The sequence below is a fragment of the Dipodomys spectabilis genome, unplaced genomic scaffold (assembly GCF_019054845.1).
Source record: "Dipodomys spectabilis isolate Male_0828 unplaced genomic scaffold, ASM1905484v1 ptg000179l, whole genome shotgun sequence".
NCBI classification, from domain to species: domain Eukaryota; kingdom Metazoa; phylum Chordata; class Mammalia; order Rodentia; family Heteromyidae; genus Dipodomys; species Dipodomys spectabilis.
In genome coordinates, this window is record NW_024870856.1 from 13044783 (window position 1) to 13059388 (window position 14606).

General features: G+C 57.6%; 1 protein-coding gene across 1 annotated transcript in view; it reads left to right on the forward strand.

The window, feature by feature from the left end:
- Positions 1–14606, forward strand: part of Slc9a3 (solute carrier family 9 member A3) — a 51770-nt gene that overhangs the window by 29254 nt on the left and 7910 nt on the right. Inside the window, exons 2-10 of the mRNA XM_042695257.1 lie at positions 4839–5141; positions 7494–7654; positions 8340–8418; positions 9045–9222; positions 9941–10161; positions 10590–10792; positions 11179–11268; positions 11589–11659; positions 12846–12975. Coding sequence (XP_042551191.1) covers positions 4839–5141; positions 7494–7654; positions 8340–8418; positions 9045–9222; positions 9941–10161; positions 10590–10792; positions 11179–11268; positions 11589–11659; positions 12846–12975 — 1436 coding nt within the window. The remainder of the gene's footprint in view (positions 1–4838; positions 5142–7493; positions 7655–8339; positions 8419–9044; positions 9223–9940; positions 10162–10589; positions 10793–11178; positions 11269–11588; positions 11660–12845; positions 12976–14606) is intronic.

Consider the following 14606-nt stretch of genomic DNA (forward strand, 5'->3'; position numbering starts at 1 on the left):
TCACCACCACCATCACCTCCATCACCTCCACCATCATCATCACCTCCACCTCCATCACCACCACCACCATCACCTCCACCTCCATCATCACCTCCACCATCATCACTCCATCACCTCCACCATCATCATCACCTCCACCTCCATCACCACCACCACCATCACCTCCACCTCCATCATCACCTCCACCATCATCACTCCATCACCTCCACCATCATCATCACCTCCACCTCCATCACCACCACCACCATCACCTCCACCTCCATCATCACCTCCATCACCTCCACTATCATCATCACCTCCACCTCCATCATCACTCCATCACCTCCACCATCGCCTCCACCTCCACATCATCATCACCACCACCATCACTTCCATCACCTCTACCACCACCATCATCACTCCACCACCTCCACCTCCATCATCACCTCCACCTCCATCATCACCACCACCATCATCACTCCATCACCTCCACCATCATCATCACCTCCACCACCACCATCACCTCCAGCTCCACACCATCATCACTCCATCACCTCCACCATCATCATCACCTCCACCTCCATCATCACTCCATCACCTCCACCATCATCATCACCTCCACCTCCATCATCACTCCATCACCTCCACCATCACCTCCACCTCCACACCATCATCACCACCACCATCACCTCCATCACCTCCACCACCACCATCACCTCCAGCTCCACACCATCATCACTCCATCACCTCCACCATCGCCTCCAGCTCCACACCACCTCCACCACCACCATCACCTCCATCACCTCTACCACCACCATCACCTCCACCACCACCATCACCTCCATCACCTCCATCACCTCTACCACCACCATCACCTCCACCACCACCATCACCTCCAGCTCCACACCATCATCACTCCATCACCTCCACCATCATCATCACCTCCACCTCCATCATCACTCCATCACCTCCACCATCATCATCACCTCCACCTCCATCATCACTCCATCACCTCCACCATCACCTCCACCTCCACACCATCATCACCACCACCATCACCTCCATCACCTCCACCACCACCATCACCTCCAGCTCCACACCATCATCACTCCATCACCTCCACCATCGCCTCCAGCTCCACACCACCTCCACCACCACCATCACCTCCATCACCTCTACCACCACCATCACCTCCACCACCATCATCACCTCCAGCTCCACACCATCATCACCTCCATCACCACCACCACCATCGCCTCCACCTCCACCACCACCATCACCTCCAGCTCCACACCATCATCACCTCCATCACCTCCACCATCATCATCACCTCCACCACCATGATCACTCCATCACCACCACCATCATCATCACCTCCATCATCTCCATCATCACCTCCACCTCCATCATCACCACCACCATCATCACTCCATCACCTCCACCATCGCCTCCACCTCCACACCATCATCACCACCACCATCACCTCCATCACCTCTACCACCACCATCACCTCCACCACCTCCACCACCACCATCACTTCCATCACCACCACCATCATCATCACCTCCACCTCCACCACCACCATCACCTCCATCACCATCATCATCATCATCATCTCCACCATCATCACCACCACCATCATCACTCCATCACCTCCACCTCCATCATCACCACCACCATCATCACTCCATCACCTCCCCCATTGCCTCCAGCTCCACACCATCATCACCTCCATCACCACCACCATCACCTCCACCTCCACCACCATGATCACTCCATCACCACCACCATCATCACCACCACCTCTACCACCACCATCACCTCCATAACCTCCACCATCATCACCTCCATCACCTCCACCATCACCTCCACCACCATCATCACCTCCATCACCTCCACCTCCACACCATCATCACCTCCATCACCACCACCATCATCACCTCCATCACCTCCACCATCACTACCACCACCTCCATCATCACCTCCATCATCTCTACCATCACCTCCACCTCCATCATCACCTCCATCACCACCACCATCATCATCATCATCACCTCTACCATCACCACCACCACCTCCATCACCACCTCCATCATCTCCACCATCACCTCCACCACCATCATCACCTCCACCTCCACCACCACCATCACCTCCATCACCTCCACCTCCACCACCATCATCACCTCCATCACCATCATCATCATCATCACCTCCACCATCATCACCACCACCACCTCCATCATCACCTCCATCATCTCCACCATCACCTCCACCTCCATCATCACCTCCACCATCATCATCACCTCCATCATCTCCATCATCACCTCCACCTCCATCATCACCTCCATCACCACCACCATCATCATCATCATCACCTCTACCATCACCACCACCACCTCCATCACCACCTCCATCATCTCCACCATCACCTCCACCACCATCATCACCTCCATCACCACCACCATCATCATCACCTCTACCATCATCACCACCCCCACCTCTCCCCCACCCCCACCCCTACCCCTCTATCAGACCTAGGGGAGCCCAGGGAAATGCACAGAGCCGACTGTGCAGGTTCAGGAAGCCACCTGGCAACAGAGGAGGAAGAAAGCCACAGGTGGAAAGTCGATCGGTGTGATTTGAATCGACTCCTCTTACCAAGGTGTTCTGTTCTAGAAGTATCTTCTAGAACCAGACAGTAAAACAAGTGTGATGGAGGTGCATCCGCAGAGGGGCCTCCCCACCGCCCCTGTGCTCAGAAGCACACGCAGTGTCCTCCAGGGACGCCCAGTGCCGGCAGCCAAGCTCCGGTCTAGGTAGCTGGGGAAGGAGGCTGGGCTTTACGGCTCCAGAACAGAGAAGCCCAGACCACAGGCCGTGAAGCGTCTGCTTCACGCATGCCCCGGGTTGCTAGGTAGAGTCTCATCAAAGTGAGGTGTGATGGCTGAGGCCGGCTCAGCCCACCGCAAACACAGGGCAAAGGACACAGGTCTTCCTGGCAAGACTCAGGCTGACCCGGGCTCTTCAGCCTGTGAGGAGCCATAAGAGGAGGGCTACACAGGCGTCAGTATACGGAACAAACAGCTCACAGGGCTGGGAAGGTGGCTCAGTGGTAGAGCGCTTGCCTTGCATGCATGAGGCCCTGGGTTCGATTCCTCAGCACCACATAAGCAAAAAGAAAAAAAAGCCGGAAGTGACGCTGTGGCTCAAGTGGTAGAGCGCTAGCCTTGAGCTGAAGAGCTGAGGGACAGCGCCCAGGCCCAGAGTGACAAAAAATGAAATAAAAAACTAAATAGCTCACAGAAAAGACAGGAAGATGGTCAGACACAGGAATCCACCCTGAGAGATGCTGGGCAGTGTGTGTCCACCAGGGAGCACAGGGAGGCCGTGTAAGAGCGTGCACTGGAGCCGGGCGCCGGTGGCTCACGCCTGTCATCTTAGCTACTCAGGAGCTGAGATCTGAGGATCTCAGTTTGAAGCCAGTCCTGGCAGTAAAGTCTGTGGGACTCTTAGTTAATGAGCAAAGGAGCCACCGCTCAGGTGGTAGCGCGCTAGCCTTGAGTAATAAAGCTCAGGGACACCCAGGCCCTGAGTTCAAGCCTCAGTCTTGTGCTCCTCCCCCCAAAAGGGAGAGAAGAAACAAGAGCTGTGCTCCTGTTCATACTGCCTGTGTGCGTTGACCTCTTCGAGGGTATTGGGCCATCACTGAGGGGCAGCGGAGCAATCTGTACCCCTCCTACTCTGTGTATTCTTTGCAGTGAGTAAAAAGGTCAAACTCTTCTCTGTGGGTTTTCAGGGTTTTCAAAGCAAAGGTACTTGGTCCAAAGCCGCTCTATCCACCGGGGCTCCACTTGCTAAGTAAGACTTACAGGCCCAACCTCCAGACAAGCATCCCCAGGGGTTAGCCCAGGAGTCAAAGGGCAGGCTTCTGTCATTGTTATTTTGGAGATAAGTGCTGCCCAGAGCCTCTCCTTGATCTCAGCTGAACGGAGGCAACCTCTCTGGACCTCTACCATGAGAAGAGATTGTTGGAAAAGACCAAAGTCCTGGGCAGAAGGCGGCTGGGACCCGGCACTGTCAGAGCTCATGGCTTCTCACGGTCTGACTCAGGAACCCAGAAGCTCTTCTCCAGGAGACCTTTAGCTCAGTTCCCCCCAGAACAAAACACTCGTGCGTGGGGAGAGCAGCCTCGGGCAGCCTTGACCACCGGCATGAGGAGTCACAAGGACAGAGCAGAGGGAACACATCACCTCCATCCTGGAGAAGGGATGTAACAAACGTCCAGCCAGACCAAGCCTCCCATGAGCCTTCCCGCTGGTGGCCGCGGCCCTCCGCGAGCGGGCCAGCCACGTGCAGGACTGCCTTTCCCCCCCCCCCCCCACTCCTCCACAGCAGCCTCCCTCGCTCTGGGTGGTCACCTTCTACAACACGCTTGTCACACACACCTGGCATAGTTTGACAGCTGTCAGTCCTGTGGCACCAGCCCCTGACCTGGAGGGTCACCACTTTGCAGGGTCCACCGTTATGTCTGATCCCGCTGGATGCATGGGAGGGGGAAATGGAACCTGGGTCAAAATCTTAAATCAACATACAGGGAGTGAGGGCCTTGGCTCCCCTGTGTGTGTCAGCTTGGGTGAAGGCGGCTCAGGGTCCGGAAGGGGCCTACCCACCACCTCCAGGGCCCCCTCCACCTCCATGCACCTCTCTCCCACCTGCTGTGGGCAGGGAGCTCCTGGGGCCTGGAGGAGGACCTGCCCCGCTCTGTGGAGTCTTGAGAGGGAGGGCCCGGGCCGGGCCTCTCCTGATCCCCGGGGATCCCTCCCAGGACCGGGCCCTCTGACGCGCTCTCCTCCCTGCAGTGTTCCACCTGTCCCACAAGGTCACCAGGGTGGTCCCCGAAAGCGCTCTGCTCATCGTCTTGGGCGTGGTGCTTGGCGGCATCGTCTGGGCGGCCGACCACATTGCTTCCTTCACGCTCACGCCCACGGTCTTCTTCTTCTACCTGCTGCCGCCCATCGTGCTGGATGCCGGCTACTTCATGCCCAACCGGCTCTTCTTTGGCAATCTGGGCACCATCCTGCTGTACGCTGTCATCGGCACCGTGTGGAATGCAGCCACCACAGGCCTCTCACTCTACGGAGTCTTTCTCAGCGGCCTGATGGGTGAGTCCAGGCATTCCTGCCCGGTGGGTTCCGGGCACTCCACATAACAAAGTCAAGGTGTAGGTTGCCCAGCAGGTGATGAGCAGTGTCTCTGGTGGGCTCCCTTACCTTGAACCTTGGAAGGTTCAAGGCCTCACTGCATGTCTGTGGTATCCTCTTCCGCTCCACACACACCACCCCCTGGGCTGGCAGGTGGGTGGGACCGGTGGGCACGGGTGGCTGTTCCTCCTTTTGCCGTGTTCATCAGGGAGGAGGGGAACAACCAAGGAGCAAGCACTGGGTGGCATCTGGGCTCACGGAAGCTTGGTGCGGTGTATTTCTGCACACCATGACACCAGCCTCTCCTGCTGTAGTGGTTACTCAGCCCTGGCCAGTCCCGGGTGCACCTCCATCCTTGTGGCTGGATTTCTGTCCACTAGGGAGACTGAGAAAGTGAAGTCAATGTCAGCAGATATTTGGGGACAAGTCCAGAGTCACTGGGGATTTTCTCTCTAGCTTGGGGGGAAACATGGGGTAACTGAAATTCCCAGGCTAAAGAGACATGTCAGGGAAAAGGGAGTAGCAACTCTGGGGCGCGTCAGTCCAGCGGGGACCTTGCCCTTGCTAGGGTATCTCCACGGGCCCCGTGACATCTGGCATTGCTGGGCAGGGCGCCCCCAGGGTGAGCAGGCCCTGCCTGTGCTCTGGGGTGTGGTGCCGGAGGAGGTGGCTTCCTAGCACTGGTGATGCGCTACTCCTGTCACGGGACCCTGGGCCCTGGGGGAGTGGAGCAGGGCCTCCGGGGCCCGTGCCCCTGGCCTCGGCACACACACTCCTTCTCACTTGACTACCACTGGGTGTCCCAGACCACGGAGAAGCCGCCATTAGACGGAGCTGATGAGGAGGGAAAAAAACATGTCTCAGGGACAAATGGCTGAGTTTTGGCAAATGTGCTCACCCTGTCAACTACATGGCCATCCAGTTCTAAAACATTCCTATCACCTGGGATGTCCAGGTCTGCTTGTCTGCTGTAGTTGTATAGGACCATCCAGGAGCAATGCTGCCCTGCCCACAACAGACAGGGCCATTCTCCATAACCACACAGCTGCCAGCCACGCATAGCCATCGGGCCTCAGCTGGCCAGGCCGAGGTCATGGGGCAGGCAGGGCCTCCAGGCTAAGTCTGCTCTGCTCTACGAGTCACAGATCTGCTTCTGCAGATCCCCTGCTCAATGTTAGAAGAGCTCACAGACCTCAGAAGGGTTAGCCCAGGCTCTCATCCATCCCCTGCAGGTCTTCCTGTGTGTGTGTGTGCATGTGTGTGTGCACATGTATGTGTGTACACTGTGTATGTGTGTGCACGAGTAGGTGTGTATGTGTGCGCACGAGTATGTGTGTGCGCGCACAGGTGGATGTGTGTGCAAGTGCAGATGTGTGTATTGTATGCGTGCAATGTGTGTGCATGTGTACATGTGTGTAATGTGTATACATGAGCATATATGTGTGCACACGTGTACGTGTGTGTGTGTGTGTGTGTGTGTGTGTGCTGGTACTTGGAACTCAGGACCTTGTACTCTTGGCTTTTTCACTCAGGCTGTCACACTACCACTTGAACCACACCTCCACTTCTGACTTTTTGCTGGTGAATTGGAGATAAGAATCTCACATACTTTTCTGCCCAGTCTGGCTTTGAATCTCCATCCTCAGATCTTAACCAGCTCAGTAGCTAGGATTGAGGATGCGAGTCACCAGTGCCCAGCCCTGAGGTAGAGAGGGACCAGGCACACACGCTGTTAGCCATTCAGCCCACACACTTATGGAAGGGTGAGTGCAGCTCCGGTCTGCGCCCGTGCTTCCTGCAGGCCTGCGGGCCGAGCTCTGTCAGAGGACTGGAGCAAGACGCCAGTTGTGCCACAGGCGGTTTACGTCAGGACGGCCGGCGGGGCTGTGAGCTTCCACCTGTGGTTCCAAGCAGGAATTGGGTCCTTTAGGACAGCACTTGCCTAGCTTGTGCAAGGTCCTGGGTTGGTCCTCTGTCCACAAGAGTAAATAAATGACCTCAGGTGCTGTGGTTCTGACTGGAAGCTGGGAGACTTAGGACCTGGGAAGTGCAGTCTTCCCAGTCCCTGCTCCCCACTCCTTCCTGAGAGCCCCAGCCTCTGACCCTAGATCCAGGGTGGAGTCTGCAGCCCCAGTCATCCAGCCACAGCCCGGGCAGCTCTGGTACCTCAGCTGCCCCTAGACTCCCCCAAACCCGAGAGATGCCGAGATTGAGGATGGGGGCAGGGAGGGCCAGGGACCCCCACTCTGAGGACGGAGGCTGACCCTGGGCTGTGTCCGGGCTGTGCCCCCGCTTGGCCCGCTTGCCCTGCAGGTGAGCTGAGAATCGGGCTCCTGGACTTCCTGCTGTTCGGCAGCCTGATTGCTGCTGTGGACCCCGTGGCTGTGCTGGCTGTGTTTGAGGAAGTGCATGTGAACGAGGTCCTGTTCATTATCGTTTTTGGGGAGTCTCTGCTGAACGACGCGGTGACTGTGGTGAGTACAGGCGTTCCAGAGTGCCGGGGAGGGATAGATGCCCAGATGTGGAGGAAGCCGCAGACGCCTAGATGTGGACGCCCGAGGGATGGACGCGTGTCCCACGGGAGCTTAGGAGACAGCAGTGCCGTGCGGGTGTGTGTGGGGGGGGGTCCTGGGGACACAGCTGAGATCTAGCCAGAAAGCCAGCAAGTGGCTCAAGCCACAGTGGTCCAGTGGCTTCCCCATTCCTGTAGCCTCATGTGGGCCAACCACTTCCTGCGGGCGCCTCCTCCCCTCATTCTCAGAGAAGAATAGCACCACTGAGAGAGCAGGGATTTCACGTCTGCCTTGGATACCCCTGCCCCTTTGCCAACGCGGTGTGGAGACCAGCCTGCACCTCTGGCTGTGGGCTCATTGCTAGCATTGTTGGACAAGAGACAGAGACATCAGAGAAGCTGCTAGAAACAAAATTCTGGGCTCATCTGACAAATGAAAATCAATATATGGAGGGTTCATTTTATGGACACCTGTCTTGCCACAAACATCTGCCCAGAACATGTCCTGCCTGCGCTTCCCGTGGGCTGCCTCCTCCTCCTCCTCTTGATCCTGGTTACCATGTGCTAATGAGGGTCATCAGCTGCCTGGGCTGAGCCCAGAGAGGGTGCGTACTGACTGGCTGTGCTGCTCATCTCTGCCCCTTCAGGTCCTGTACAACGTATTTGAGTCTTTCGTGTCTCTGGGCGGTGACAACGTGACTGGTGTGGACTGCGTGAAAGGCATAGGTATGTGGCAGGCAAGTTCTACCAGCTCCACCCTCTGCTGGGATGTGGACCCACCCACCCCAGGCCTGCAGGCCCCGCCCACACACCCAAGGCCCCGCCCACACACCCAAGGCCCCGCCCTCCCTCAGGCCTGCAGAAAGAGGACCAGTGACTCCGCTCCTCCAGAGCAGCCCCCCACACCCCTCTGCTGCTGGGGACCTGAGCCCACACAGGAAAAGACCTTCCTGCCCCCTTACTGAGCTTGCCCCTCACTAACAACTGGTGAGGGCTTGGGATCCTGGGCCTCTCTCTGGAGCATATGGGGACAGCGCCTTCCTCTCCTGGGAAGAGTAGATGGACAGTGTCTGCGGATCAGGACCTGTGCTTGCCGGCAGCACTGTGGCTCCCTCCCCTGCTGCTCTCTGCGCTCCGCCTGGCGTCCAGGCCAGACCTTGACTAGAGAGCAGAGAGCTGGTCCTTGTGTCCTGAGCGGTGGCGGTCCCCGGTGTCCCCCGGAGGCCGCCCACCTGGCCAGCCCCCAGTGTCCCCCGGAGGCCGCCCGCCTGGCCAGCCCCCAGTGTCCCCCAGAGGCCGCCCGTCTGGCCAGCCCTCCACACCCCGCCACAAAGGCAGCCTCTTCCTCCCAGTGTCCTTCTTCGTGGTGAGCCTGGGCGGCACGCTGGTGGGGGTCATCTTTGCCTTCCTGCTGTCCCTGGTGACGCGCTTCACCAAGCACGTGCGCATCATCGAGCCTGGCTTCGTCTTCGTCATCTCCTACCTGTCCTACCTGACGTCGGAGATGCTGTCCTTGTCAGCCATCCTGGCGTAAGTCTCCCACTGGGGTGGGGGCGTGGGATGTGGCTCCTGAGCACCCAGGGCACTAAGGCCCAGGGAGGCCGATGCAGGCTGGAGAGCGGCCAGGAGGTATGTGTGTGGGCGTGGGCAGCGTACCCCCAGGGTTCCCAGAAGCGTGGCCCCACCCTGCCCTGTGAGGGGCACATCCCCCAGCCGCCTCCCCCCCCCTCTGGTGGAAATGCATTCTAGGGGTAGGTGGGTAAAGAATGCGATTTCATTTTTTAAATAAGGAGTTGGTGTTTCTGCAGAATTGCCCTTGCTGGCGTGGCCCTGAGGGGTATGGGGGAGGCTACGGCCAGATTCAAGAGTGACCTTTCCAGAAATCCCTGCCAACCCTCCCCCCCCCCTCACACCAGGCAGAGCCCAGGCATTCCAAGTCTGTCCTGGGCATACCCAAGGCCAAAGGCTGGGCCGTGATGGCTCTGGCGTACGGTACAAGCTGCCCCTTGGGTAGTTCCACATGCCAGCTTCACTGTGCCCAGGGGCTAGACAACCAGGTGGCTCCAGCTCAGGGCCTCAATCCACAGGAAGAGCCAGGTTCACACAGCCCAGGACGGACCCGAGGGACACGGGACTCTGCCGAGCTACTGGGGGGATGGGTTTTAGCAGGGGCTTTGGAGACACGGCCTGAGGGCCCTGTCCCCGAAGGGAGGACACACCACAGGCTCACACGGCCTCCGCTCCTCAGCATCACCTTCTGTGGCATCTGCTGCCAGAAGTATGTGAAGGCCAACATCTCAGAGCAGTCAGCCACCACCGTGCGCTACACCATGAAGATGCTGGCCAGCGGGGCTGAGACCATCATCTTCATGTTCCTGGGCATCTCGGCCGTGGACCCACTCATCTGGACGTGGAACACGGCCTTCGTGCTGCTCACTCTGGTCTTCATTTCTGTGTACCGGGCCATTGGTGAGTGTCCAGCCTCCCTCGGGCCGCTGGCTATGGATTCGGGGCCCTGAGACAGCACTCAAGGATCTGGGCCTTGACCCCATAAAGAGCAGGCTAGGTGCAGCCTAGGGGATCAAGGTGGAAAGTACCAGAACCTAGAGGGAACCCATTTCCTTCCCTCTAACTCAGCCAGGGATAAGGTCAGGAGGATGGGAGATGGAGCCTAGGCCAGAGTTCTGTCACTCCATCCTTCAGAGAACACCACCAGAAGGTGCATCTGAGTTGAGCCCACCACCACACTGTCCCCAGTCGGCTGGGGGACGGGGGGACGGAGGGACAGGGCTGTGGGAAAGAGCCACGCAGGGATGGCCACGCTGTCCCCAGTTGGTGGCAGAAGAGCCCTGGGGGTGTGGGGAGGCAGCACGGCGCTGAGCCCCCTCCCCACACAGGCGTGGTCCTACAGACCTGGATCTTGAACCGCTACCGAATGGTGCAGCTGGAGACCATCGACCAGGTGGTCATGTCCTACGGCGGGCTGCGTGGGGCCGTGGCCTACGCCTTAGTTGTGCTTCTGGACAAGAACAAGGTCAAGGAGAAGGACCTGTTTGTCAGCACCACGCTCATTGTGGTCTTCTTCACGGTCATCTTCCAGGTATGGTGGGGCTACCCTCCCCCTCCAAGCCCAGGCCACAGTCCCTTCCTGAGCGGTGGCCACTCCGGCATGGCAGGAGGGTGAACTTTTCCAGGCTCCAGACTCAAACTGGGTTTTGTAATTTTAGTAACTGGGCGTGTTTTGTAGGCTCCACAGCCCAGGGGACGCAGCACACTTCACCCTAAGTGCTCCTCCAGGCAGTGGCCCGGACAACGCCCGGTCAGCACACCGGCGCTGCCCAGCCGCCCAGCAGGGGTGGCCGGCTGGGGTGGGGGCCCCAGTGTGGGAGGAGGGGCCCGGTACCATACCCTGCTGTGTGTGTCACCCACAGACATGGGATCTGGGGTGTGGGGCTGGTGCTAGAGCCGCTCCGGTCTGTCTTCTAGGGCCTGACCATCAAACCCCTGGTGCAGTGGCTGAAGGTGAAGAGGAGTGAGCAGAGAGAGCCAAAGCTCAATGAGAAGCTGCATGGCCGGGTAGGGGTGGGGGGCAGTGGTGAGGGCTTGGAGGGAGGGGCAGGGGCAGTGGTGAGGGCTTGGAGGGAGGGGCAGGGGCAGGGGTGAGGGCTTGGAAGGGGAGAGATGGGGGAGGGCTTAGAGGGGGTGGGGTAAGGGGGAGGGCTTGGAGGAAGGGGCAGGGGCAGGGGTGAGGGCTTGGAAGGGGAGAGATGGGGGAGGGCTTAGAGGGGGAGGGGTAAGGGGGGAGGGCTTGGAGGAAGGGGCAGGGGCAGGGGTGAGGGCTTGGAGGGGCAGGGGCAGGGCTGAAGCTCAATCAGGATTTTTTTACCCCTTGAAAGGCTTTTGATCACATCCTCTCAGCCATCGAGGACATTTCTGGGCAAATTGGACACAATTATCTCAGAGATAAGTAAGTAGCCTGTAGTCTGGCTGGGCTAACGTGGGATGACTTGCTCTGAACCCCTTCTCGCTCACCTTTTAGTAAGCAGCCCCTTGATCATAGGCAGCAAGGCACAGGTGAGCCAGGGCCACCAACAGCAAAGCCACCGCGATCGTGTCACCAAGATTCAAGCACCACAAAGCCCAGTTTCTGTCGGAGGCCAGTGCCTGAATTATCTGGTTTCAAGGCTGGTCCTGAAGTGTGTGTGTGTGTGTGTGTGTGTGTGTGTGTGTGTGTGTGTGTGTGTGTAACATCTTAACAACCGACCAGGGCTGTGTGTCCCCTCGGCTGGGGACCAGCTCTGTACCAGACCCATACAAGGTAAAGGAAGTGAACACCGCAGAGGAGGTGGGTCACAAGCCAGAAATGCAAATCTTAGGTCTGCTGCTTTTCCATCTCAAGGCCACTTAATTCTAAATTACGTGAGAATTAAAAATCAGAAAATATTTTACTTTCCTCACTCACCAACAGAGGAAGGGTTAGTAGTCCATACATATTTTACATGATTTTGTTCAGGAAACTGAAATCATCAGCTGGTGGCTCACGCCTGTCATCCTAGCTACCCAGGAGGCTGAAATCTGAGGATCACGGTTCAAGGCCAGCCCAGGCAGGAATGTCTGTGAGACTCTTATCTCCAGTTAACCACTAAAAAGCCAGAAGTTGGGCTTTGGCTCCAATGGTAGAGCTCCAACCTTAAACACAAAAGCTCTGGGACAATGCCCAGGCCCTGAGTTCAAGCCCAGGACCAGCACACACGCATAAAAATTCCTGTGTTGGACCACTTGAAGCTGCAGAGTGACCTTGAGCCGAGCCCCCAGGCAGTGTGGTCTGGGGGCTATCACTGGCCACGGGCATCTCCACTCTAGACCCTTCCTGTACTACCTGTCCAGGTCAGATGCTGACTGGAAACTTGTTCCGAGTGTAGCACAGATGACACCTGCCTCTCTGCACGCGTGTAGATGATAAGCACTGCCAGATGGGAGAAGAAACGGGGCACGAGGCAGGGCAGTGGAAGGCCGGCACCTTCAAGGGTGTTCACAGAGCCCAGCAGGGAAGGGGGGTCTTGCCGGGCCACCCCTTCTGTGGGGACCTCTGTCTGCCCTCGCCCTGTGTGGGGGGGCTGGGCACTGGCTGATGCTGTGTGCTGTCCGCCCAGGTGGTCCAACTTCGACAGGAGGTTCCTCAGCAAGGTCCTCATGAGAAGGTCAGCCCAGAAGTCTCGAGATCGGATTCTGAATGTTTTCCACGAGCTGAACCTGAAGGATGCTATTAGCTATGTGGCTGAGGTACCAGAACATTCCATTTGTCTTCAGCTGGAGAACTGAGGGCTAAGGCACATGGATGCTGGGTGTGGTCTGGCGGGCGGGGGGCATACCCCCTGTGTGCGTGGCCCCTGCATGTCCTCCAGTGCTCCAGAAATATGGTTAGTGCCCCATCCCTCATGAGAAACAGGCACAGACCCAGGACTCTCCCTTGGGCAATGGTTGTGGTGTGTCTCAGTGTGACGTCAGACCTCTGAACTCCTGCACTTTCTCTTCAGAGACAGGAGAGGTCAGGAAAGCAGGAAGAGAGTACTGGACCAAGGCCCCTGACATACACATATGTGTGCACAAGTAGACACACACATAATTACACATGCCATACATGTGTGTACTCATACATGCATACAAACTGCATGCACACAAACACAGGGGTATGCATGTGCACAATCACATGCACACACACGGGTACAGTACAGATGCATACACATATGTGCACTTATGCCTGTGCACACATGCACACAACTCATCTATTCATGCAATGGGTGTGCATGCAAACACCACACACAAGTGTGTAGGTGTCCATCTATTCATAAACATATATGTACGCATGCACACGTGTGGTCAGCATATGCAGTGTATAATGTATGCGTGCACAAACATGTGCACATGTCAACGCACATATATACACATGTGCATGCACACGCATGCCTATTCACACATGGCACACATAGATGTGCAGACACATCAAGGAACCACAAGAACGGTGCCTCTATCTCCTGCCTCCCCCAGGCAAATAGGCCTCTCCCAAGTCTGTTAGGGACAGAGTAAAGGGCTCTACACACGCGTGTGTCCAGACACCTCCAGGTGGGACCTTAGAGAGCCAGGTTGGCAGTGTGGGGAAGGGCAAGGCACTGGCTGTGTTCAGCAAGCACCCACCTCAGCTCCGGCCGGAGAACAGGACGTGTGGGGTCACAGGAGTGAAGGGCAGGTCACGGCAGGTCCTGGAAGACAGAAGCCATGTGTGTGACCATTCGTGCCCCTTCCCATGTCCCATGTGTGTCCCCCAGATATTCCCAGCCCTGGGCTCTGTGGGTTTTAACTCTGCACAGGTCCTTCAGGACACTGCCATTCAGAGTGGCCTCAGCCTCAGAGATCATGCAGAAGGCGAAAGACCCAACTTTTGGGGGCCTTGGATGCCCTGGTCACCTCTGCGACTTGAGGGAAGATGGAAGGGGCTGGGCTGGAGGTCTCTGAGCTGCTCCTGGGCTCTGACCTCCTTGTAGTGTGGGTGCCAGGCAGGGATGAGCTTTCTCTCCGTCACCCACCAGCCAGTGTATCCTTACCCATCACCCCAGGAGCCATGGCTCCCGGGCCCTGGGGTGGTGAGTCCACAGCTCTGGTCCTGCCCTGTGCCTGTTCCCACACACGGCCAGACCCCCCAGCCATGCTCCTCGGCTTGGAGAGCCGTCTGCTTTCCTCCTGATGTTGCCTGGCACTCTTGGAGCCCCAGGACATCCTCCCTGATCTGACCTGGTTAAGGGAAGCCAGCTCCTGGACCTTCCCCCGAGCATCTCCTCTGAAGGAAGGCACAGGCCTGTCCGATCTCGAAAACTGTGGAGGACAGCCATGGGGACATAGTTACAGAGGGATGGACA